The 23,444-nt window shown below is 42.1% G+C and overlaps 1 protein-coding gene across 1 annotated transcript in view; it reads right to left on the bottom strand.

Moving 5' to 3' along the window:
• LOC145979635 (clavesin-1-like) overlaps positions 1 to 23,000 on the bottom strand; it is a 176,835-nt gene extending 153,835 nt beyond the window's left edge. Inside the window, exons 1-2 of the mRNA XM_083112600.1 lie at positions 22,866 to 23,000; positions 33 to 124 (exon numbers count right to left, since the gene is read on the bottom strand). Coding sequence (XP_082968726.1) covers positions 33 to 124; positions 22,866 to 22,998 — 225 coding nt within the window. The 5' untranslated portion in view covers positions 22,999 to 23,000. The remainder of the gene's footprint in view (positions 1 to 32; positions 125 to 22,865) is intronic.
• Positions 23,001 to 23,444: the final 444 nt, after the last annotated feature.

Genomic DNA, 23,444 nt, shown 5'->3' with positions numbered 1-23,444 from the left:
TGTATAGGTCTTAAAATGTCACTACAACTTACCATATTATAAGCTTCTTTGATGTCGTATTTGCAATGTCTGAGGTACCTAAGGATGTAAATGTCATCTGTTCTGCACTTGAGATTTTTGGTGTCTGGAAGTAATCGGTAAAATAATTTTAGTAATAAATTGCAAAATATGTTCCTATTTATACTATGCGATAGGTCCATGAACGCACATCCGTTGGGCGTTTGACGGCTATGCAATATACCTCGATCACCTAAAAATATATATATTCCAATATCGCAATTAAGCACATCCAATGGCGTGGAATTGCATTTTCATAGTTCGAAAGAAACTTAAGAAGGAAATGCTGTGCGAGTTGTATATACTAAGCATTCTGTGATCCCGTCGCAAATATTGTTGACTGTACATCAAATTCCTGTCCTCCAAAAGGTACAGGTCCAGAACGGTGTACTGTCGTGGGAAATATTGTACGTGAAGAAAAATGCTCGAATTTCCTCTTGATGGGGTGAATTGTTCAACTCGGATTTACAAAGGGGTTTAAGGAATTTCCTGGAGGCCATGAAACTTTTGGTTTGTAGCTATACCTTGGCCATGCTTGAATATTAAAAAAAGTTCCAAAAGTTGACTGTTTTCATGTTCTTCAATTCCGAATTGATATCAAATTGGGAAATATCCGCGAATGGGATATCTTCGTTTTCTGATTCTGCCTTAGTTTAATATCTTACAATTTTCCTTATGTCTGATGAGCGAGTTGAAAACTCACAAAATTCAGCACCAACAATCCGAGTAGCCTTGCGAATAATAACTCTTTAATTCAAAGGGTTGGATACCCAAACAAACCGTATTGCAGGATTGAGTATTGCCCGCGGCACCGAAAGCTCTCATTTAGTCTGAAAATCTAAATCTGGTTCAATCAAATTTATATCTTCATTTTCCGTATTCACAAATTTTAAAGAAATACACAAGTGTGATTTCGGTTTCACCACTATTCTTTACATTCCTACATATTCTTCAGTGTTTATAATTAGCTTTGCTAATTTGATGGACACAACAAAAGTTTTCTTAGAATTTAACAGAATTTGGTTGCGAGGTGGAGTGCCCAAACTGTTCAAAACCAGTTTATTACTTTCAAAATCTAAATTTGCATTTAAAGCTTTGAGAAAATCGTTAACGAGGATGGTATCTTGACTGAAATTCTGCACTACCCTAAAGGGGTGACTAAATGTTAAGCCGTTTAAAGTAGACTCTAAAATTACAACTTCCTTGAGTGTCAAACAGTTATTTGTGACACCTTTTATGAGACTGTTTACTTGAAACCTCTTTGCTCATTGCATAGGCAGTAACGCCCTTCTAAACCGTCACGGATCTCTGACTGCCGCAGTACAAAAAAAACCTTTGATGTTCCCCATTTGCATTTGCATTGATATAGATAGGTCTTAAGACGGGAAAGTAGAGACTGGGTCCTTTTATTGCCTGAATGTATGTCTCCACTAGTTGCGGCTAATTGGAGTGTAAACGATCTATATTCTGTAGACAGTACTCTTCACGGTGGTTAGCAAAACAGCAAATATCATACAGCTGCCTGCCACGTCGCTAACCTTGTTACAAACTTCCTTGTGGGGGAACGGGATGACCTAGCCACTGGCTACGGTTAAAATTTGACCGGTATTGTACAGTACACTGATATTGGCTGTAGCCTCGATTTCCCTTGCCTTGAAAACCTCTTCTATTACCGTAAGCAAGTAAATCTAGCTCTATCGGGATTTGGGTCTCCAGTTTTGGAGTTGTTACTGTTATTGGTGTGCAATGCTTCTTCGACTTTCGGCGTTAACTTATTGACCTGTTTGGTAAGCCTTTCAAGAGCAGACAATTCTGAGCTAGGTTGGGGCATTTGTTGTGCTTTCAGAAGGTCCACTTCCGCTTGCAACGCGTGCAGCTGTAAACTTACATCTTGTTTAGCTCTAGCTACAATGTCTGGATCAACCCCCGTAATGCTGACTACTGGGTTATGTTGCATAGAAATGTACTCAGCGGTAGAGGGGAATAAGCTTTCTTTATGTGAAGTATGCAGGAGTTTCTGCACTGAACTACGACACATCAATAATTTAGCTTTTTCAAAATCATTTAAGTCATTCAAAAGCCCTGGAACTTAATCGTATTGTTTCTTAGAAATCTCCCTCATAAACTAAGGTTGGCGGCTAAACAAAAGAGGATAACGGCTCATCATATCTGTGAAAGCGGTGTCGTATTTGTTCTTCAATTCGCAGCTAGTCGTGGGAGCCTGTGCAATCCTCGATCAGTTTCTTTTTCACATCGTCATAAGTCATTAAACTTACACCTTGTTGCTGGCTGATGGCATTAAACCATCGCAGCGCTGGGTCGCTGAACAAGACTGAAAGCATAAGACATTTCCTAGCCTCGTCCCAGCTTTCAGAATCGCCGACCTTTTGAAGCGCTCAACAAATATATTAAGGTCTTCACCTGAGGCACCCTGAAATTTGATGCTCTCAAAAAGAAGGGGATGTACGATGAGCCATTCTTGGGGATTGATTTAACTTATTGGAATGTTTAGAGTTTCAGAAGTAGCTTGCACGCGTTGGGACTCCTAGTAAAAATAGTACTCCTGCGGGGATTGGACGATACACACGGAGGCCCCTCTGTGTCAATAGACGGGTCAACTGCATTTTCCGAGAGATTAATAAGACGTCCAAGATGGTATCGACCTCGTTTTCAAGTTCGCAAAACGACATTAAATATTACTAACAATATTGACGCCATTTTTGTAATAAGAACCGCACGAAAAAAATCTGGAACGCCACTATTTAATGCCATATCTAATTTTTCACCGCATTTCCGAAAAAAATGGATGAAAAAGCCCAAGCATGAACACCACGTAGCGTTCTACCATGTAGAACGTGGGATCTAAGAAATGGTGTTGTAGCGTATCGCATAAATCGCAACACTAGCTTGCCGCGACGGCCCCATCAGATCCAGATACGAAGTAACCGATCTAACTTAAATAAATGACATGTTAGTTGATTTATCCCAACCTTTCTGACTGAGAATGGCAGTTAGAGGAATAATGATCACTAACCCTTTCGATGTCGTGCAGAACGTATCTTCCTCGGTCTTCACCTATTAGCGATCATTGACCAAAATAGACCGTTGGCCCCCAATTCTCCTCGTTTTGTCCATTTTGCTTCACCTTGACTCACCTTTCTCCATGGTAACCGGCTAACCACTTTCTGTGGCAAAACGTCTTTCTCAACAAAGCCAACTACAGGTCTGCTCAAGTTGGAACAGGTTTTTGCAAGATTATACATGATATTGAGCTTTGATGTTACGTATTGATAAATTAAAGATACAAACTATGTTGGACATGATGAAATCCCTAGTTTTATAATAATAAGAATCTGAGCAGAATACATTATATATCGCCTCACTGACATATGCAATCTTTCACTCAAAACAGGTCAATTTCCTGATGAATTGAAAATAATAAAAAAAAATTTAGAAAAGGAAATAAGTAAAATCTGCAAAATTATCGGCCAATCTCAGTTCTCCCAACTTTCTCCAAAATACTTGAACGACTCAACTATAACAGAGTGAATCAATCTGTAGATAGCATTAAGCACTGTCAGATACATAATTTGGCTTTAGAAAAATAAAACAAAAAATGAAGCTTTAGACTCATTCTTATCAAAAATATAGAATACCAGAAATGAAAGCGAACATGTACACGGTATTTCCTCTCACCTTACAAATCTTTCGATATGGTAAACCATAAATAATTAATTAAAAAATTAAACGATCTAGGAAATAGGGGAGTTGCATATGAATGATTCGGATCATATATTACAAACATGTACCAGTTTGAAGCTATGAACAAGTTGACGAACTGGATGTGTTACAATCAATTATACATATACGAAACAAATATCTTCAGTGTTAACTTTAATCCTGAGAAAGGGGCACAACAAAGTATAAATATAGAACTCAATGAAAAGAGAAATGTAGAAAGCCAAAACAGCACAATCCCAGGAGTATGGATCAATGGGAAACCCACATGGGAGAAAGAGACTCAAGTGTTAGCAGAAAAAGTGAGTTCATACAGCTATATGTTCAATATCCTTGCAAATATTGTAACAACAGAAATATTAAAATACATATTACGTATGGTGTCCCGTACTGGTGCCTTTCAATCAAAACAGATATTATACTCAAACTGCAAAAAGAATTATCAGAATAACGTGCAGAAAACTTCAAGGTCAGCCAGTAAACCTATATTCCAGTCTCTTTACATATTACCCGTACCGTGTATATATATTTTAGAAACAGTCACATTGATACATGAACATCCTCTTCTGTTTAACAAAAAATGAGCCCTTCACAAATACAGCACAAGAACAGCTCAGAATAATGATTTAAAAATAATAAGCCTACAGATATCGAAAAACTGTATTGACCAAACAGGACTATTTGTATACAAGCAAATGTGCAATTAGCAATTCAGAAAACATGTTCAGCAACATGTATTAGATAGTAATGAATTCCTAGAAAAATGAAGAAACTAAATGAGTATGAATAACTCCACTGATAGAATGTGAAGAGTGACGAACATACCTGTCTACTCTATTAACCCTTAATGGTCATGAACATATGTGTAAAGACTCACTATCTACGTAATGTTCAAATATATTATATATTGGATTGTATCATGAACTGTGTAATACTAAAAAATGTACTCTATTGTAGTATGCAAGGTAGCTAATATGATATCATGTAATTGACGAAACCATGGATCATTATAATCAATAACAGATCTTGGTGTAGTGTTCGATGATAAATTATCGTTTCAGTTACATATCACAGAGACTGTTAATGACGAGCATAGAAAACTGGGGTTCATTATGAGAACTGCAAGAGAATTCAATGAAAATAAAGCGTTGTTATCATTATTTAACCTATATGTTAGGCCCAAATTAGAATACGCATCTATAGTGTGGAGTCCACAAACCAGTAAACAAATATATCTTATTGAAAAAGTTCAAAATAAGTTCACTCGCTATAATTTTTAGGAGAGATGGTGCATAGCCAAAGATGACACCTTATAATGAATTACTAATTAAATTACATATTACCTCCCTTGCAAACAGAAGAACCATACATCAGCTCCTTTTTCTTTTCAAACTTCTTAACGACAAATTGGATTCTTCCTCTCTGCTTTCAAAAATAGCTTTCTATGTTCCCCATCCAAAGTTGCGATCAAGAAAGCGACTCTTTGAGTAGACCTAGTGTCCGGGTACTGAATCATCATTTGGGGCTCGTGGGGCTCGATCGCCTTAATGGATTTCTCTCGTAAGGCGCAGTGTTGCCAACTCCTTACCCGAAAAAATCACCAAGGTTGTGGCGCTCGTCGTAGCCTTTTATGATGTACATTTTGAGAGCAGAGTTGGCAAGACTGTGGGTTTACTGTAGCTTTTTATGAGGGGGGGGGGGGTTTATTGCCCTCTGTTTACATCTGGCAATACTACCGTAGATTGACAGTGTTGTTAACCTACTGGGTTTTTTTTCACTGTAAATTTTCATCAAAGGACCTGAGGGGCCTATGTATTTTTTATGTCTGGCAATACTGTTGGGGGCCTAGTGTCGGCGACACTGTGGGTTTTTACTGTAGCCTTTTATGAGGGGGGGTTTATTGCCCCCTCCCCCCCCTGTTTACATCTGGCAACACTACCGTAGATTTTTTGACAGTGTTGTCAACCTACTGGGTTTTTCACTGTAAATTTTTATCAAAGGGTCTGAGGGGTCCATGTATTTTTTATGTCTGGCAATACTGTTGGGGGCCTAGGAATAATTGTACAACAATTTGTACCTAATTGTACAACAACTTGTACCTAATTGTACAACATATACACAGACATAAAAGAGAGAGCCTTCCCGTAACTTACTTCATGTACAATTTATATGTTTTTACAACTGTGAAAAGAAAGCATATGTGTTCTGTATGCATACATTTATTCTTATTTTTCGAAGTTGAATGAAAGCACATGTTTTTACGCTCTCGTAATACTGACCTTGCTCCACTGATTTTAAATTGCTTCCATCCGCTTTTTTTTTCTGTGTTATTTCCGTATGCACGCAACATTCGCTTTCAATAGACAGAAGGAGTGTTAGTATAGCAGGCTCCGAGTTTACAATTTATTAAATTAAACAATAATTTATGTAAGAATATACTTGTACTTACCGAACACAAAATAATAAAAAGCACATGTGAATATTTGCGTGTGTTCATGTTATATGACGACTGAGTAAAAAAATAATGTTGACTCCCCGAAAGATAAAAGTTCTTAGTTCGACATCAGATGCATGCAAATTTTATGTTTTGCTCTCCAAAATCTTGATTTTTATGTTTGTGCTATTTGTCATACAGCAGAGGAGAAGAGGGGAGAGGGAGGGGAGGGGGTACTATTAGCGCCATCTATTAGCAAACAATAGAAATAAAAAGTAGGGTCAAACTTTTTCAACACCCAAACATTTTAAACGTCCTCGTTTAGTAATACGATCAGCAAAAGACGTTTAAAAGAGTACTCTTAGTCGATAAAGCTAATTGCTAGGGCCCCTATATTGCTAAAATGTTCTTTGATTTGCATATTTCTCATACCGCCATATGTTGTTCTAGTTGACTTCTTCCAAAAAAATGCTAATTAGCGAGAGTTAATTAAGCAAGGCAAGTAAAAGAAGCAAATAGAACAACATATGGCGGCGTGAGAATATGTAAAAAATTCGATTCAGAGGTGGATCGAATTAAAATTGGGGGATATTTTGCATTTTTTCCCTATAATGTACAAAACATTTACCGTACATAATCTTTTCTATTTACAACAGTATAAAATAAGAGGAATGTGTGACAATATCCATATTAATTAGAAAGGTATGTTGTATGCTAGGTTAGCTAATTGTGTCTTCTACAGCTTCACTGTATAGAGGAAAGATGGAAAAAGAGAGCTCTACAAAAACTGGTGCTCTTAACAATATTGTACGTCCGTGAAAATTATATATAAATAAGGTATAAGCGTATTATCTACTTTCATGTCAGATTTTCCCAACCTGTGAGCTGTAGTGTATAGGTGACAAGCGACCTGCTCAAATATCATACTGTCGACAATATTGTACGCCCCGTGAAAATTATATATAAATAAGGCATAAGCGTATTATCTGCTTTCATGTCAGATTTTCCCAACCTGTGAGCTGTAGTGTTTAGGTGACAAGCAACCTGCTCAAATATCATACTGTCGACAATATTGTACGCCCCGTGAAAATTATATATAAATAAGGCATAAGCGTATTATCTGCTTTCATGTCAGATTTTCCCAACCTGTGAGCTGTAGTGTTTAGGTGACAAGCGACCTGCTCAAATATGATACTGTCGACAATATTGTACGCCCCGTGAAAATTATATATAAATAAGGCATAAGCGTATTATCTACTTTCATGTCAGATTTTCCCAACCTGTGAGCTGTAGTGTTTAGGTGACAAGCGACCTGCTCAAATATCATACTGTCGACAATATTGTACGCCCCGTGAAAATTATATATAAATAAGGCATAAGCGTATTATCTGCTTTCATGTCAGATTTTCCCAACCTGTGAGCTGTAGTGTTTAGGTGACAAGCGACCTGCTCAAATATCATACTGTCGACAATATTGTACGCCCCGTGAAAATTATATATAAATAAGGCATAAGCGTATTATCTGCTTTCATGTCAGATTTTCCCAACCTGTGAGCTGTAGTGTTTAGGTGACAAGCGACCTGCTCAAATATGATACTGTCGACAATATTGTACGCCCCGTGAAAATTATATATAAATAAGGCATAAGCGTATTATCTGCTTTCATGTCAGATTTTGCCAACCTGTGAGCTGTAGTGTTTAGGTGACAAGCGACCTGCTCAAATATAATACTGTCGACAATATTGTACGCCCCGTGAAAATTATATATAAATAAGGCATAAGCGTATTATCTGCTTTCATGTCAGATTTTCCCAACCTGTGAGCTGTAGTGTTTAGGTGACAAGCGACCTGCTCAAATATCATACTGTCGACAATATTGTACGCCCCGTGAAAATTATATATAAATAAGGCATAAGCGTATTATCTGCTTTCATGTCAGATTTTCCCAACCTGTGAGCTGTAGTGTTTAGGTGACAAGCAACCTGCTCAAATATCATACTGTCGACAATATTGTACGTATATTGTATTGTATAGGAGACTAGAAGCATATAATTTGGCGAAAAAAAAAACCCAAGTAAGGTCATAGAAAATAGTTAAAAAAAAAAGTGAACAATTATATTTTGCATTGCACAGCATTAGGTATTAAATAACATACCCCCAAAAAATCTCTGCATTATGCGTTCTGAAAAAAATTGCCCTACGTGCCAAATTGCTATGTCAAGTAAACATTTTCAAAGGCACTGTCGTACTTGTGTGCCGGGAAAGCGAATATGTGCGACCAAACTGTGCTCTAAGTGTGGAATAAATTTTTCTATTGACAACTTCAAGCGACACCAGCTTACTTGCAAGAGCACTGGAACATCTCTACCGCAACCTTCCAAGCGAAAGGTAGAAGTAACCTCCCTCGATACATCGCCACCTACCAAACGCGTCAAGCTGGCGAAGAAAGCAGACCGATTTGCGTTTGAGCATTTATTAGAAGACTTTAACATAACATCAGACAGCTTCTGCGATGTGCGTAGTTTTCTGGAGAGCGAGCGAGCTAAGATAATATCCATCCTCAACGATGCATTGGCTACATACTCCACTAAATTCTATGCTGTGCTATGCTGCAAGTATAAGAAACCGTCTGATGAAATATATAAATTCTTCCATGCCACAAAAGCAAAAACACTGCATCAGGCAGATGTCACTGACCTCGACAGCATCTACGACAAGTTTGTCGAGGAGTTTGTGGCAAAGCACGAGGAGCATCAGGCTAAAGGCTCGGGCGGTTCGCTGTGTGGCGACCCCCACGAACTTCGTCTGAAACTTAGCAAGTCCCTGCCACTGGCAGGGTCTAGCTATATTGCCCTGCCACCCGAGGTTGAAGCAAGGAAAGCTGTTCTCAATATTCAGAACAAAGACACCAAATGCTTCCTCTGGTCGGTGCTGGCAGCATTGCACCCTATACCTAGGGAAAACAATCCACGCCGTGTTAACCACTACACGCAGTATGAGTCGGAACTGGAGGTTGCAATGGCCGGGATTGCCTACCCTGTAGAAGTCTCGCATATTCGCAAGTTTGAGGTTCGTGCTCGTGACTTGTTGGGCCTGCAATTAGCCATCAATGTTTACGGTCTCACCGAGAACGAAAATGAGGTCCACCCCATCCGGGTGAGCAACGTGAGCAACAACAACGAGGTACGAGAAATCAACCTCCTGCTCATCAAGGACGAGACCCATCACCATTACACCCTTATCCGTTCCCTCTCTCGGCTTGTTTCGAGCCAACGGAGCAAAGACAAAACCCACGTCGAGGTGTGTCGCAGGTGCTTGGCTACATTTAATAATCGAGAACAGCAGGATTACCGGCGCATCAGAGGTCCCAACATTGCTGCTGAGAAGCTAGCTCGCCACATGTTCTACTGTGGTACCAACAAGCCTGCACGAATTATCTTGCCCGAACCTGGTGCAGTAGAGTGCTTTCGCATGCACAGTGCTATGGTGAAGCATCCTGCCTATATTGTAGCAGACTTCGAGGCCTTTCTTCAACCTCTATCTAACTGCGAGCCCAACCCCGAAACATCCTCTACCATTCCTTTCCAAATCCACGAGGCCTCGAGTTACTCCTATATTGTGGTGTGGCGAGACCAACATATTGCCTCCGAGCCCTATGTGTATCGCGGTCCCGACCCGGTCAAACACTTCCTGGAGAGAATGCAACAGGAAGCCATCAAGATAGGGAAGGTGCTGCTGGCCCCCAAGCCCATGCTGCCTCTGTCTCCCAAAAACAAGCATCAGCACGAAATGGCTCTAAATTGTCCTGTTTGCAACTCGGTCTTCACTGACGATAACAAAAAGGTCCACCACCATGACCATTATGGGAGCGGAAGCTACATTGGCCCGTGGTGCAACAGATGTAACTTGAGAGCCAGGGACCCGCGCTTCATACCGGTCTTTTTTCACAATGGCTCGGGATATGATTTCCATCACTTGGTTACACATCCAGGGTACGACAATGCGAGAATCAATGTCCTGGCACAGAACGAGGAGCGTTATATTAGCATCAGCAAGTGGGTGCCGATCCCCGACTCAAGCAGCAGCATCGAGCTTCGGTTCCTCGACTCTCTGAGGTTCCTCCAGGCAAGCCTCGATGCTCTTGCTGGGAAGCTCAGAGACGACCAACTAGCCATTACCACATCAAGTTTCCCGAACTTAGATGTCGCACTCATCAGACGTAAAGGGGTCTACCCCTACGAATACGTCACCGACCCTTCCAAGTTCGAAGAAGAGTTGCTGCCTCCCCAGGATAAGTTCTACAGCCAGCTGAGAGGTTCAGGTATTACCGACGAGGAGTACAAGCATGCTCAGTCTATGTGGGTCGAGTTGGGTTGCCGAACTTTCGGTGATTACCACGATGCATACCTGAAGCTTGATGTGACGCTTCTTGCCGATGTGTTCCAGGCGTTTCGGGCGACTGCGATAAACATTTACAACCTGGACCCTGTATATTTTTACAGCCTTCCTGGACTGGCATGGTCGGCCATGCTCCTGCTGACTAAAGTTAAACTTTCACTTATCTTCGATGTTGATATCATGCTTTTCATCGAGAGAGCTATCCGGGGCGGCATGGTCCAAGTGTCGCAACGCTTCGCACACGCCAACAATCACCACATGGCCACTGGTTACGACCCCTCCCAACCATCAAGCTACATCATGTACACTGACGTGAATAATCTTTACGGGCACTCCATGATGCAGCCACTCCCAACAGGACAGTTTGAGTGGGCTGATCCTTTATACCACGACATCGAAAAAGAGTGCGACGAGTTTGGGTTTTTTGCCGAGGTGGACCTTGACTTCCCCGAGAAGCTGCAGGATACATTCTGTGACCTTTCGCCTGCTCCGGAATTCAAGTGTCCACCTGGCTCGGATCAACCGAAGCTCGTCATGGACTTGGAGCCCAAAAAGCGTTATGTGCTACACTACCGGAACCTCCAGTGGTTAATGCAGCAAGGGGTCTCGTTCAAAGCAGTTTACCGCGTGCTCTTGTTCAGGCAGTCTCCATGGTTGAAGCCGTACATCGAACTCAACACCAAACATCGCACTGATGCCACTTCGGAACTTGATCGCGATTTTTTCAAATTAATGAACAATGCGGTATTTGGGAAGACCATGGAGAATGTGCGAAATCGCGTTGATGTGAGGTTGGTGACGAAGAAAACACAGTGTCGTCGACTTGTTCCAAGCCCGCTGTTCAGGTCTCGAACAATTTACAACGAACAGATGTCTCTGATTCACATGAACCGGGGCAAGGTGCTACTCAACAAGCCCATCTATGTGGGAGCTGCAGTTTTGGATCTGAGCAAGTTGTGCATGTTCGAGACATATTACGGCATACTACGTGCACACTACAACCACAATATCTCGCTCCTCTACACAGACACAGACAGCTTGGTGTACCATGTTCGCACGGCCGATGCGTATGGTGATATGGCCAAAGTTCCAGCTCTTGTCAAGCTCTTCGACACATCGGGCTATCCCCAGCTAAACCGGTATGGAATTCTGCCCCGGAACAAAAAAATACCCGGCAAACTCAAGGACGAGAAAGACGGGGATGTGATTGTGGAGTTTGCTGGACTTCGTGCCAAAGCCTATGCGATCCGGGCTGAGGGTTCTGTAACAAAAAAGGCAAAGGGTGTAAGCAGGCAAGTGGTTCGGGAGCACCTCAAGTTTGAGGATTACCTCGAGTGCCTCAGAACAAAATCGCCCATTCTACAAAAAGAGCATCGTATCCAAAGCGTCGATCATGTGCTTACAACTAATATTGTCAGGAAAGTTGCTCTGGATGCACACGACGACAAGAGGTGTATTCTTGAATGTGGGGTCCATACACTTCCGTGGGGCCACTATCGCCTCCAAACTAGTAAGACCTGCCCAGAGTGTAACAAAAAGTAATAGGCAATGCGAAAAAAAAAACAATTTTAATTTACTTCCACTTCCTCGATTACATGCATGCATGGCACAGCAAAATTAAACTTCTGGAAACTGCTAATTGCAATTTGTACTTATATATATAAAATTCCACATTTCTTATTGTGTGCTATTTTTTTTATTTATTTAAAACTGTTCAGTTACTCTTTCATTCTTGACGTCATACACAAATGTTTTCTCTGCAATAAGAATGACACTGCACAGAGTATCTGCAGGCAAGGCATCGTGGAACTCGCATACAATCTTGATGTTGGTACGATCGTTGACCACCACTTGCTTCCTCTTAGATGTGTTGATGACGGTCATGGGTCTCCGTGCTTTGAATTCGCTGGGCGTGTAGTACATGTCCACGCTTCCCTCGGTCACGCGCTTGTAAGCCGAAAACGCTTCGTAAAGTTTGAGATAATCGTCTTTGGTCATGTCGAGGTTGTAATTCTCGCGCGGGAACACTTCGTTGCGTCCATTCTTGAGATAAACGTTCTTGATTTTGCAGTCGTCGAACTTGCTGGAATCTTTCTCCTGGTTGTTATCGCGCCCGGTCTGAAAAAGCACTACGACGAAATCTGGCATGTCGAACTGTATGTTGTTGAACTGCGTCGTCACGTCGAATTCCATGTGACTTCCCGACGCCATCTTCTGCACGCACTGGTAACCGTGAAAGTGAATCGGCACCTGCGGACTTTTCAAGATCTCTGCTTTGTACTTGAGGGCGTAGTTCGTTTCGTATTCCACCACCGGCATTCTCAATTCCATGCTCCGGATGACACATTTCGCTGCTTCGGGTAAAGTGTTGGCTATCGGCGTGGTGCCATCCGGACCCAAAGTAGCGTATCGCATCAGTGCGTCGTTGTCGTTGGCCGCTCTTCGAAACGTAACCCTCAGTTCTCCCTTCCACATGATCTCCTTGTAGTCCGAGAAGAAACCAGGCAGCAGACGCATGGGAAAGAGCACCGTGTGACTTTTCGTCGATATTTTGGCCCCGGCTTCGAATCCCCCGGCCTGGTAGTACGCTGCGTCCGTTTTGGATAATTTCAACGTTCCCACCGCCGTCGACGTGATGCCTGGATAATCTATTCTGTCGATGACGGTGTTGTGTTTCCTCACCTCCACCTGCGAGAACAGGTGAGGCACGAAGTTGTCCACGAGTATCAAGTTTGCTGCTGCGGGAAACGCGTCTCCGCTTTCCTTCTTCACCACGTCGAATTGAAGGTAGAGGTCCGCTCTGTGAGGATGAATGAACCCGTCGCCTACGTCCACGTCGTATTCGATCTCCCTGTTCGCTTCGTTCAGATTGGCGAACGTGCGACGGTTGGGAGGGAAAGATTGCAATTCGTAACTTTCGATTTGCTCCATTTTACATGTATGGTTATTTATTATACGTTGATCTCCACGATGGCCGTCGTAGTGGCACCTGCGAAATCCACCACGTCTCCTTTCTCGTTCGTCACCACCAACTCTATGTCGTCTATGCGGTTGCGGCATACTGGAAAATAGATCGGCGAAGAGGGCGTGTAGATGATCGGTTCCATGAACTCGGAACTTGGTTTGAAAGTGGCTATGATTCCCGTCTGCTTGTGACTTCCTAACAATCCGTCCGAAGATTTCGTGATCATACCTTCGGCCACGTTACAGTGCACGTTCAGAGTCTCTATGGCCAAGAATTTAGGAATGTTGGTTGCCACGTGCTTGATGCCAGCTTCGAGTTTGGTGTCGTTCTCGAAACCTAAAAGTTCTCCCATGGTGCCCAGGTCCACGGTCTCCGTCGCCGACAGGATTTCCACTCTGTGCGTGACCGAATTTTGAGAAAGGTATGTGCCTTTGGGTAATTGAGCTTGCAAAGTGGAAAGATTGTATTGTCCTGGCGTGACGACGATGTGTTCGCTTCCGACGCTAATTTTGTTGTTGTGCTGCGTAACATTAGGTATGAGGTACATGCTGTAGAATGCACGCAGAGCCACGGATTTAGGATAGACGATGTCGTCGTGCAGCGTGAGTTTCAAGATTGAAGATTCGCTCGTGAGATGGAACACGCCCATCCTAGTGATGCTGTTTGAGGTTCCACAATGCTTTCTGGAAATCCTCGATCGTAGGGTTATTTATTTTAGAGAGAAACGCGAGCACGGAGAGGCAGAGATGACCGCAGTTCACGTCTCCGAAATTTTGAATGCGTTCGTCGTTGTAGTATATAGAGGTTTTGTTCGTTTTCAGATAATGAATTAAATTTGTAGGTGGAACACCTCCGAAAGAATCGAAAACGAATGCTTTATCATCGTTTTTGTGGTAACATATCCAATGCGTGCCTGGATTTTCTTGACCGTCCAAGTTGACTACTCCGCATTCTCTTCTTTTGACGCTTGAAGGTAACGAGTCGGACATGAAAACTCCTCTGAAGTGTTTGATTTGTAACGGTTCGATCAGAGATTCAATGTCTCGGTTGGTGAGTGCTTCTGTTTCTTTTTTTTAAACTTTCTCATCACGCCTTTTCCTCCTTTCTTCTCCATGGCCAGGTTGTGACGTTTCTGTTCTTCCAACTCGGCCTTGTTCTTCTTCGAGTCGATGACGGTTTTCGCGATGGCGGCACTTCCACCGGCCAAACTTCCCACGGCCCCCAATGCTGCCAGGATGGCCGGGATGCTGAATATGAAACCTCCGATCTTTTGCTGTTTCCGCGAACGCTGCAATCTTTTCAATTGAGGTGTGCTGAGAAGTAATTTCATTCCGTGTCCTTTCGACAAGCAAGAACGTTTCTTCTCGCGTTGTTTCTTGGTGAGTAACCCATCGAGGGTACCTAGATTTTTAAGATTGGAGTATGGTATCTGGTACACGACACCCTTGGGCTTCATGTTGATGCTCTATGTGTTATTTTCACGGTATGTTATTTATATATATATTCTGAGATTTTTTCTTGTGTAGTTTTTTTACGGTATGTTATTTATATATAAATATTCTGAGATTTTTTTTTCACGGCCTCGCAGTCCTTACACAAATTCTATTACGTGCTTCGTTTTCTTACCAAGAAGTTCCTTTGTCCCCTTGTACACGATTCGAGTTTTGTTCTCGATTAAAATAGATAGCTTCTCGTCGGATAACATGTTAGCGTATCGATCTGGTAAAAATAGACTGTATTGTGCGTTGAGCAACAGGCGTACCTTGGGACCATACTGGGTAGAAACGATTGAACCGGAAGTTATCGTGTAAGGTTTGTCGACTTCCAATTCCTGAATTTTTACATACTCGACTGACAAATTTAGCATTTGTTTTAATGCTTGGAGATCACTCATTTTTTCAGTTGTCAGAGTGTTAGAGAGAAATTTAATTGCTTTTTTTTCACGATGTGTGTTAATTATATATACCGAAGATTATTTTTTTTACGATGTGTGTTATTTATATATCAAGTTGTTTTTTTTACGGTATGTTATTTATATACCCCACCCCAATTTTTGTTTCGTGTTCATGGCGATGGTGCTACCCAGTGCGGCGACCCGTTCACCCAGCGATGCGTCTCTGCTCACGAACCTTTCGAAAGCTGCATGTTCCAATTTTTTGTCTGCTTCGTGACGTGCGTCCAGATCCGTCTGCGTGGTGTTGTAGGCTATGTCGTGATCTTTGCATGCCGCGTCCAACGGATTCACACCCTTGTCTCCTCTCCCCAATCTTTTCTCGAGTTTGGTGCCCGGTCCGCAGTACTGGTAGCCAGGTAGATGCATCTCGAAAGGTAACTTGTTGATGATGTCGTTCACGAGTCCCTTTCCTTCGGCCACGTTCCAAAATTTCGGAGGCAGCGTGTTGATGATTTTGATCAGGTAACCTATGCCCTTGTCGTCGTTCACGATGAAGTTGGAAAGTTTCGTGCTGATCATGTCCACGATGCCAACCTTCTCGTTGTAGAAATTACGGTTACCTGCATTCTCTTCGCCGGCTATCACCAACAATCGGTCCACGAGTTTCCTAACGTCGTCCACCCAAACGAATTCTTTGGGTAACGTGTTGTAGCGTTTGACGCCGCTGCCTGTTTTGACCTGGTTCCAAATCGGTTTGATGAGATTCCTGTACTTCTCGCCGCTGCTCGATTTCACCCTATTCTGCGAGGCGTCGTTGTTCTGGTACAAGGCATCCGTCATGATCAGAATTTCCTTGTAACTTTGGTAATCTTCGTCGGTGTAATCTTTCGGCTGCTTTTTGGCGACGAGTTCCCACAGTCCCACCGTACCCGGATACCTGTTCCAACTATCCTTGTCGCCTAAATTGACTTTAATGTCGTTGCCTTCGAAGGTCACCTTCGATTTCCCAATCTTCCACACCACACCGCCGCCTTCGCTGGTTTCCATGCTGGGATACAATCCGAACACTTCATCCTTGTCGAATTTCCCCGTGCTCAGGTAGTCTCGTGCCAAAGGTCCCAACTCGATTTTATCCGAAGACGTGCTGCCTATGGCTCGACGTCGTGCCGGTGCATCCTTCAGTTCGAACGGCGTCGAAGGAATGCTCGAAATAGGCGTGGGTGCGGCGTAACTTTTAGCTGCGAGCGGTACGAGTTCATTAATCAAATTTTTATTTTGTTCCGTGACATTTTTAATTTCTTTACCTAGACCGCTGATGGCATCGATCACAGGTTGATCCTGACGTTTCTTCTCTTCGTAGAATCCGCGATTCTCGGATTTCCAACCTTTGAAGCGTTTCGCGAGGTAATCGCGAAGCTTGAGATTTTCGTCCTCGATTTTTCGTTTCGTCATAACGTTTATTTATATACATCGTTTCTCACAACGTTGCAACGTTTAGAAAGTCGTTGATTTTGTTTCTGTATTTTCCGTCGTTGGGTTTCCTCGTCATGTCGATCGTCGCGAATCCGAAATCGTCACCGTTCCAGCAAGTAGAGCAGCAGCCTTCCGAAAATTGATTGTAGTTCATGTCTCCGCCTACGTAGTCATCGTACGCGTGCTTGAGGTTGGTGTGATCTTGACGAAACAAACATATGAAATTAGCGTTGTCGCGCACTAACTGTTTTGGAATTTTGGAAAACGTTTGAGCTAGGTAAAAACAATCCATTCCTTTGTGACGACCTTGCGTGAAAAAGTTGCGAATTTCATTTTGATTTTCCAGGATGGCGTCGTCGAACACAACGACTGAATTTTCACGACAATCGTCGAGTGGTTTTATTTCCGAGGCGAACGTTGCAATGTCCAGACCATCGTACAGTTATCAGTTGCTGGTATTTGGATTGCTCCAAACTTTTCGAGAACACGTACAGGTGCCTGTTCTTCCAATCTAACCAATTCGGTGCGAGAAGAAAATTGTCCACGAGCAGTGTCGTTTTCCCACACCCCGAAGGACCTACGATCAGACAGCGGATGCTGTCGGGAAGCAACTTGCCGTTCTTTTTTTTTCTCGTTTGACTTTCCGGATCCGGTAGACGCTTCACCACGTTCCACGTACTCACAAGATCACTTCGTTCGCGTCGATCCAACTCTTTTCCGGAAGTCCCAGCCATTTGACAAACAGTTTGTCACCTTTCCTACGCAATACTTTCTCAATGAGGTACGTGTCCGGGTGTTTCGTTTTAGAGAGTTCCTCTTCGTAAAATCTTCCTTTCAAAATCTCGCCGCTACTATCTTTTATTATATACGTGTGTCGGTTTCCGGGTAGAACTCGAACCACGGTAAAAAGTTCCGTGCTCCAATTTTTTGTGAATCCCTTCTCGAAGGTGCGTTTGAATTTGCTGATCCTCACCCGGTCTCCAATATTGTATTTAGCTTTTTTTGTCGTGGGCGTGTACTTTGGGCAGTAAACGGTAGAAATTAAACGCTGCTCGTCGGACTTGGTAACGTCGGCTGGCTTCATGCCTATCGTTCTGTGTACCGTATCATTATAGGTGTCGACGAGTTCCGGCAGGATGTCGACCCATTTGTAATTCCCCCGAAGCGTGAATCGTTTCCACATGTGTGTTTTCAAGGTTCGATTGAATCTTTCCACTATGCTGGCTTTGATGTGACTGAAGGTCGAATAATGTTGAACTTCATGTTTTTGAATAAACTTTTGGAATACGGCGTTGTAAAATTCCTTCCCCTTGTCTGTTTGCAGAAACCGTGGTCGTCTGCCGCCGCTTTCGCGAAAAATTAATTTGAATGCTTCCGTGACGCATGTTCCCGTTTTCGCCTTCAAAGGTAGAGCCCATGCGAATTTCGAAAACGTGTCTATGACGGTGAGGAGGTACTTGTTGCCCTTGTTCAATTTATGTACGTTTTTCAAATTGCCGCTACTCATCTCGACGAGGTCGCTTTGCCAGAGGTCGTCGATGCCCTTGGTTACCACAGCCAAACGTTCGTAGTTACGGCGTGCAGGTTTATGCAATTCTTCGACGATGGCTTGCATAGACATTTTTTTTTTAGAGATTACGTTTCAAGAGAAGCACAAGCGTGATGGGATTCAAAGAGGGTGGCACTTCGCTCGTGTTTTGAATGATCAGCTTATCGCCGGCACTCACGTCGAAAACGGTGAGATCTTCGTCTTCGTGTATTTCATATATGTTGCGCGTTTCGTTCCAACGTGCCAGAGGAATGTTTCCTGCTTTCTGGACACCACGATTCGATATCAAAGTCATGGTGGGAACGCTAGCTTTTCTACCGTGAGACCAGTACGAAAATTCGTTTATCTGAATCGTGCCATCGAGGAGAAACTTGTAGTACGGATGATAAGGATGCAACATGTACAGTTTGTTACCTTCGACGAACGTGGAGATTCTCTGTTGATTGGGTACGCTGTTGATTTCGATGGCTTGCAGAGAATGCAGTTTAGCGAATTTAGTGTCGACGCCGAGCAGATTACTGTGAACTGGTCCGAGTTTATTTTCGATGGGCAGCAAATGCTCGACTATGGTATCCGTTACGGCAGAAAACGACGGTTTGATTTTCACTTCCACGTTCAACTGCTTGTAGTTTTCGTTGAGTTCTTGCAACTTGGCACCGAAAGAGGCCAGCGTCGATTCCTGCGTGGATTCCAACACTCCAACTTGATCTCTGATGTTGACGACAATATTCTGAAGGTTCTCGACTTGATTCAATTTCGAGCTCTTCTCGGTAAGATCGTTCACGATGCTTCGCATCTCTGTAAACTGCGTGTGAAGATCGGCGACGCTCTGCGAAGTGGGTAGCGTCGACACCAGCGAACTAATTTCGTCTCGAATCTGTTCCACGTTCGCCGTTTCCGTTTCCAGTCGTTTCAGCATTCGAGATATGTTTCTTTTCAAAGCGTGCAATTCTTTGGAGGTGGGGAGATTGGCCACCCTACTCTCGAGATCGCTCAATGAACTTTTGATGTCGTTCGAATCGGATAGTGCCGTCACCGCCGTTTTCAATTTTTCCAAATCTTCGCTCGAAGGCACGCTCGTCCGTAACGATTCCAAGTCACCCTGTATGTTGTCGAGTACGTGATGAAAATGAGCGAGATTCGTTTCGACGTTCAAATTTTCTAAATATTCGATTTTATGCTGAACCGTGCTCAACGTGTCTTGAATGCTCGTCAACGCTCTCGCTTCGGCGTGAATATTTTTAATTTCTTCGTTGATCAATTCCAAGGACGCCTGAAGCGTAGCGATGGTGGTTTGAATGTGTTCGAAATCTTGATAGGCCTCCAATTGAATTTTTATGTTCGCAACGCTTTTACCGATGACCTGCAGTTCGTCCGACGATGGTAGGTTCGTCATGGTATCTTCCAAAGTCTGCAACTTGGATTTAATTTCTTCCAACGTGCCGGTGAATTCTTCTTGTAATTTGGAAACGACGACGTGCAAGCGTTCTGCGTCTATATCGTTCACCACGGTTTGAAGTTCGGAGAAATTCTTTTCTATTGCGGAAGTTCGTTCTTCGATTTCGAGTTTTATTTTTTACAAATCTTCATTTTTCGATTGAAATTGCTGTAATTTGGCCAAATCATTTTGAAGCGAATCCACGCTCAACTGTATATTTTGAACGCTGTCGTAAGAAGGTACGTCGACATAATTTTTTATGAGCGTTTTCAGTTCGGAATCGATTTTCAGAATGGGGTCGAGACATTGCGTTTGGAGCGTAGCGATTTCCGACTCTAAACTTTTGTTTAAGGTCTCCTGCAAAGCGATCAAATCGGTCCTCAACTTCTTAACTCGAATGTCCAACATGAGAATCTCTTCTGCGTGGTCTACACGCTTGGTGTTGCCGAAAATGTCGTTAGGCATTTTTGGTTAACGGTTATTTATAATAGGATAGACGATTCGTAATTCTACAAAGAGAGGAATGAGTTTGTCGTAATCTCCGAGAAGTTCCATGTAAAGATAATCTGCAGAAACATCGTACGTAATGTTAGAAAGCATCTTGTCGTGCTTGATTCGAAAAATATTCTTGCCGGTAGAAATTTTGATTTCGCCTGCGTTTTCCGGATTCACGGTAATTTGAAGTTTCCCGTCGATCGGAATTTCGTAAAAATGTAAATTGTTATTAAAAACATAAAACATCTTGCCCACATCGTCATTCAGTTTCGTCCAAATGCTGTTGAGATGAACAATCAGTAAACCATTGAGTTTAGATAATACGGAAGGTAAGAGGTTATTGGAATTTGGCGGTGCAGTCTCCATGTTGATCTGTTTGCGGAAGCCAAAAAGATTCATTGTCTTTGTTAGTTATTTAAGAATACGGTCAAAGTTTTTTTTTGTAATGACACGCAAAGTTTTTTTTGTTTGCTTGCGTCACAATACAGGCACGCGCGCGCACGTGTGTGTGTGCGACACATTGTTCCCGAAAGAGGTTTACAAAAGTCACGATATATAAACATTTGGTCCCACAGTTGGAAAATTACGATAAGTTGCATTCAAAAGTTTCAAAATATCATATAGTAGAATTTTTGTAGAGTGGGTAGGCAACACCGACGAGCCTCAAATAATAATTCAAGACTCGTCAGTGTTGCCAATTCCTATTTGTAGGTTAGCTTAGCCAGTGAAAGATCATATAGTGGAATTTTCTTCGGATGGGTTGGAAAAACCCAAGCCTCAAACAAAACATCCAATAAAATTTCCAAATATAAAAAAAGACAATAGACCCCCCTCATAAAAGGCTACAGTAAAAACCCACAGTGTCGCCAACACTAGGCCCCCAACAGTATTGCCAGACATAAAAAATACATGGACCCCTCAGGTCCTTTGATGAAAATTTACAGTGAAAAAAAAACCAGTAGGTTAACAACACTGTCAATCTACGGTAGTATTGCCAGATGTAAACAGAGGGCAATAAACCCCCCCCTCATAAAAAGCTACAGTAAACCCACAGTCTTGCCAACTCTGCTCTCAAAATGTACATCATAAAAGGCTACGACGAGCGCCACAACCTTGGTGATTTTTTCGGGTAAGGAGTTGGCAACACTGCGCCTTACGAGAGAAATCCATTAAGGCGATCGAGCCCCACGAGCCCCAAATGATGATTCAGTACCCGGACACTAGGTCTACTTCTTTGCAATTTCCCGCACCCGTACAAAATCCGCAGAAATGGCTCCCCTGCGAAGAATGTGTAGCTTGTATAATGAATGGTTAGAGAGGGGCATACACTTGGACATATTTGCTAAATTTTCTGAGTATAAACGCTATTTAGTGGACAACATTCTTACTTATTTTTTATTATTTTATTATTATTTTTTATTATTATTATTACTATTATTATTATTATTACCTTCTTTATGTGTATATATATATACACCCATACATATATGAATGTAATTGTGTAAGGTTTGATTCATTTTTTATCCACGGTAATGTTTATGGACGATATATATAACCTCTATATGTATTTTTTTTATATCTGAAATGTGTATACATATTATTTTGATGTGTATAAATGCTATGTAAGACATTTACTGTGCACCGTAAAAGGGCAGATGCCTGTAGTGCGCAGGATAATAAATAAATAAATATATCCCTAAAGTGAACAATAAATAACTAAATAAATCAATCAATCTCCACTAACATAATGTAAAGTTCCTCGTGATCTTTACACAATGCTAGGAGGCTATATAGGGATGTGTGGTCTGAAGTTTTTGTGATCATAAGCACACGATCACCTTTACTCCCCAGGGTTGCCTCCCGTAAACCCATTTAATTAACAGAGCCGCTTTAATCGGGGACAGTGCCGGAAATATTCTAGCCTTGGATCACCCACCCCTGGGCAGTCAGACGCTCTACCGACTACACCACCGCCCCTCCAGAAAGATATTACCATGACAAATGTATGGAACGTATATTACAATGTGTATTTAAAAGAGGTGAAATACAATTGTTAAGCCAGATACATATTCACTTAGAATATGGTGAAGGATTTCATTTAACATCGATGTCATATGCAGAAACATTTTCGACAGCAGGCAATTTCGTAAACTATCACAAACAATGACAACTTTAATTAATGTTTCGTTTTAATTCGGTACACGAATGTATGGAAGTATATTCGAGAGGGTTATGTGAAGATTTCATTATCTCCAAAAACAAATTGTGAGAGAAACAAAACAAGAATCACACACTTCTGCCACAACTGCTTGATATTATCCAACCCAAGTTTCTGAAATATGTACCCTCTGCTTGAAACCAATGCCCCATCTCTTTGATGATTTAATTTCCATTGCCTAACCCTCAATGACGTCTTCAACTCACCTAGAATCATGTTCCTCAAAGCAACAATACTCGTCTCCACCACTTCTTCATTCTCTCCGATGGATTCCTTTGCCTTTGTTCGCCATTCCGGATCTGTAGCCGATGAAGGGAGAGGGGATAAGGTACAGTCCATTTCGGTCCCTTTGGTGAATAAAATAGTATTTCAATATGTTTGAATACTTCGACATCAATTTAAAATCACAGTTGTTGTAAAACAAAATGCTGGTAATAACACGAGAAACATGTAAATACTACGTAATTCAAATTAAATGATCAACTTAACGAGACGTTTACAGCAGTAAAATTTGAAAATTGATTAAGATATCTGTGCTTCTCTTCAGTAACATTTTCGTTCTTGTTTTCATAATTTGTCAATCAAAATCTGTTATCATCCATTACCTAGCCTACCATAGCCTTCCCTAACCTAATTCTAACATAACTCTGGATCCATTAGCCTCCAAAAAATGGCTACCAAAATTTTCTTTACACCACCTTCAACTACTTTCTTTTACCCTGGCATAGGCATGCTGTATCTCATGTTAAACAGCTCTTCAAGTCATTTCTAACGCCATCCGAACC

This window comes from Lepisma saccharinum, chromosome 26 (genome assembly GCF_977018435.1).
Source record: "Lepisma saccharinum chromosome 26, izLepSacc3.1, whole genome shotgun sequence".
NCBI lineage: Eukaryota > Metazoa > Arthropoda > Insecta > Zygentoma > Lepismatidae > Lepisma > Lepisma saccharinum.
This window is presented reverse-complemented; position numbering and strand designations above follow the sequence as displayed.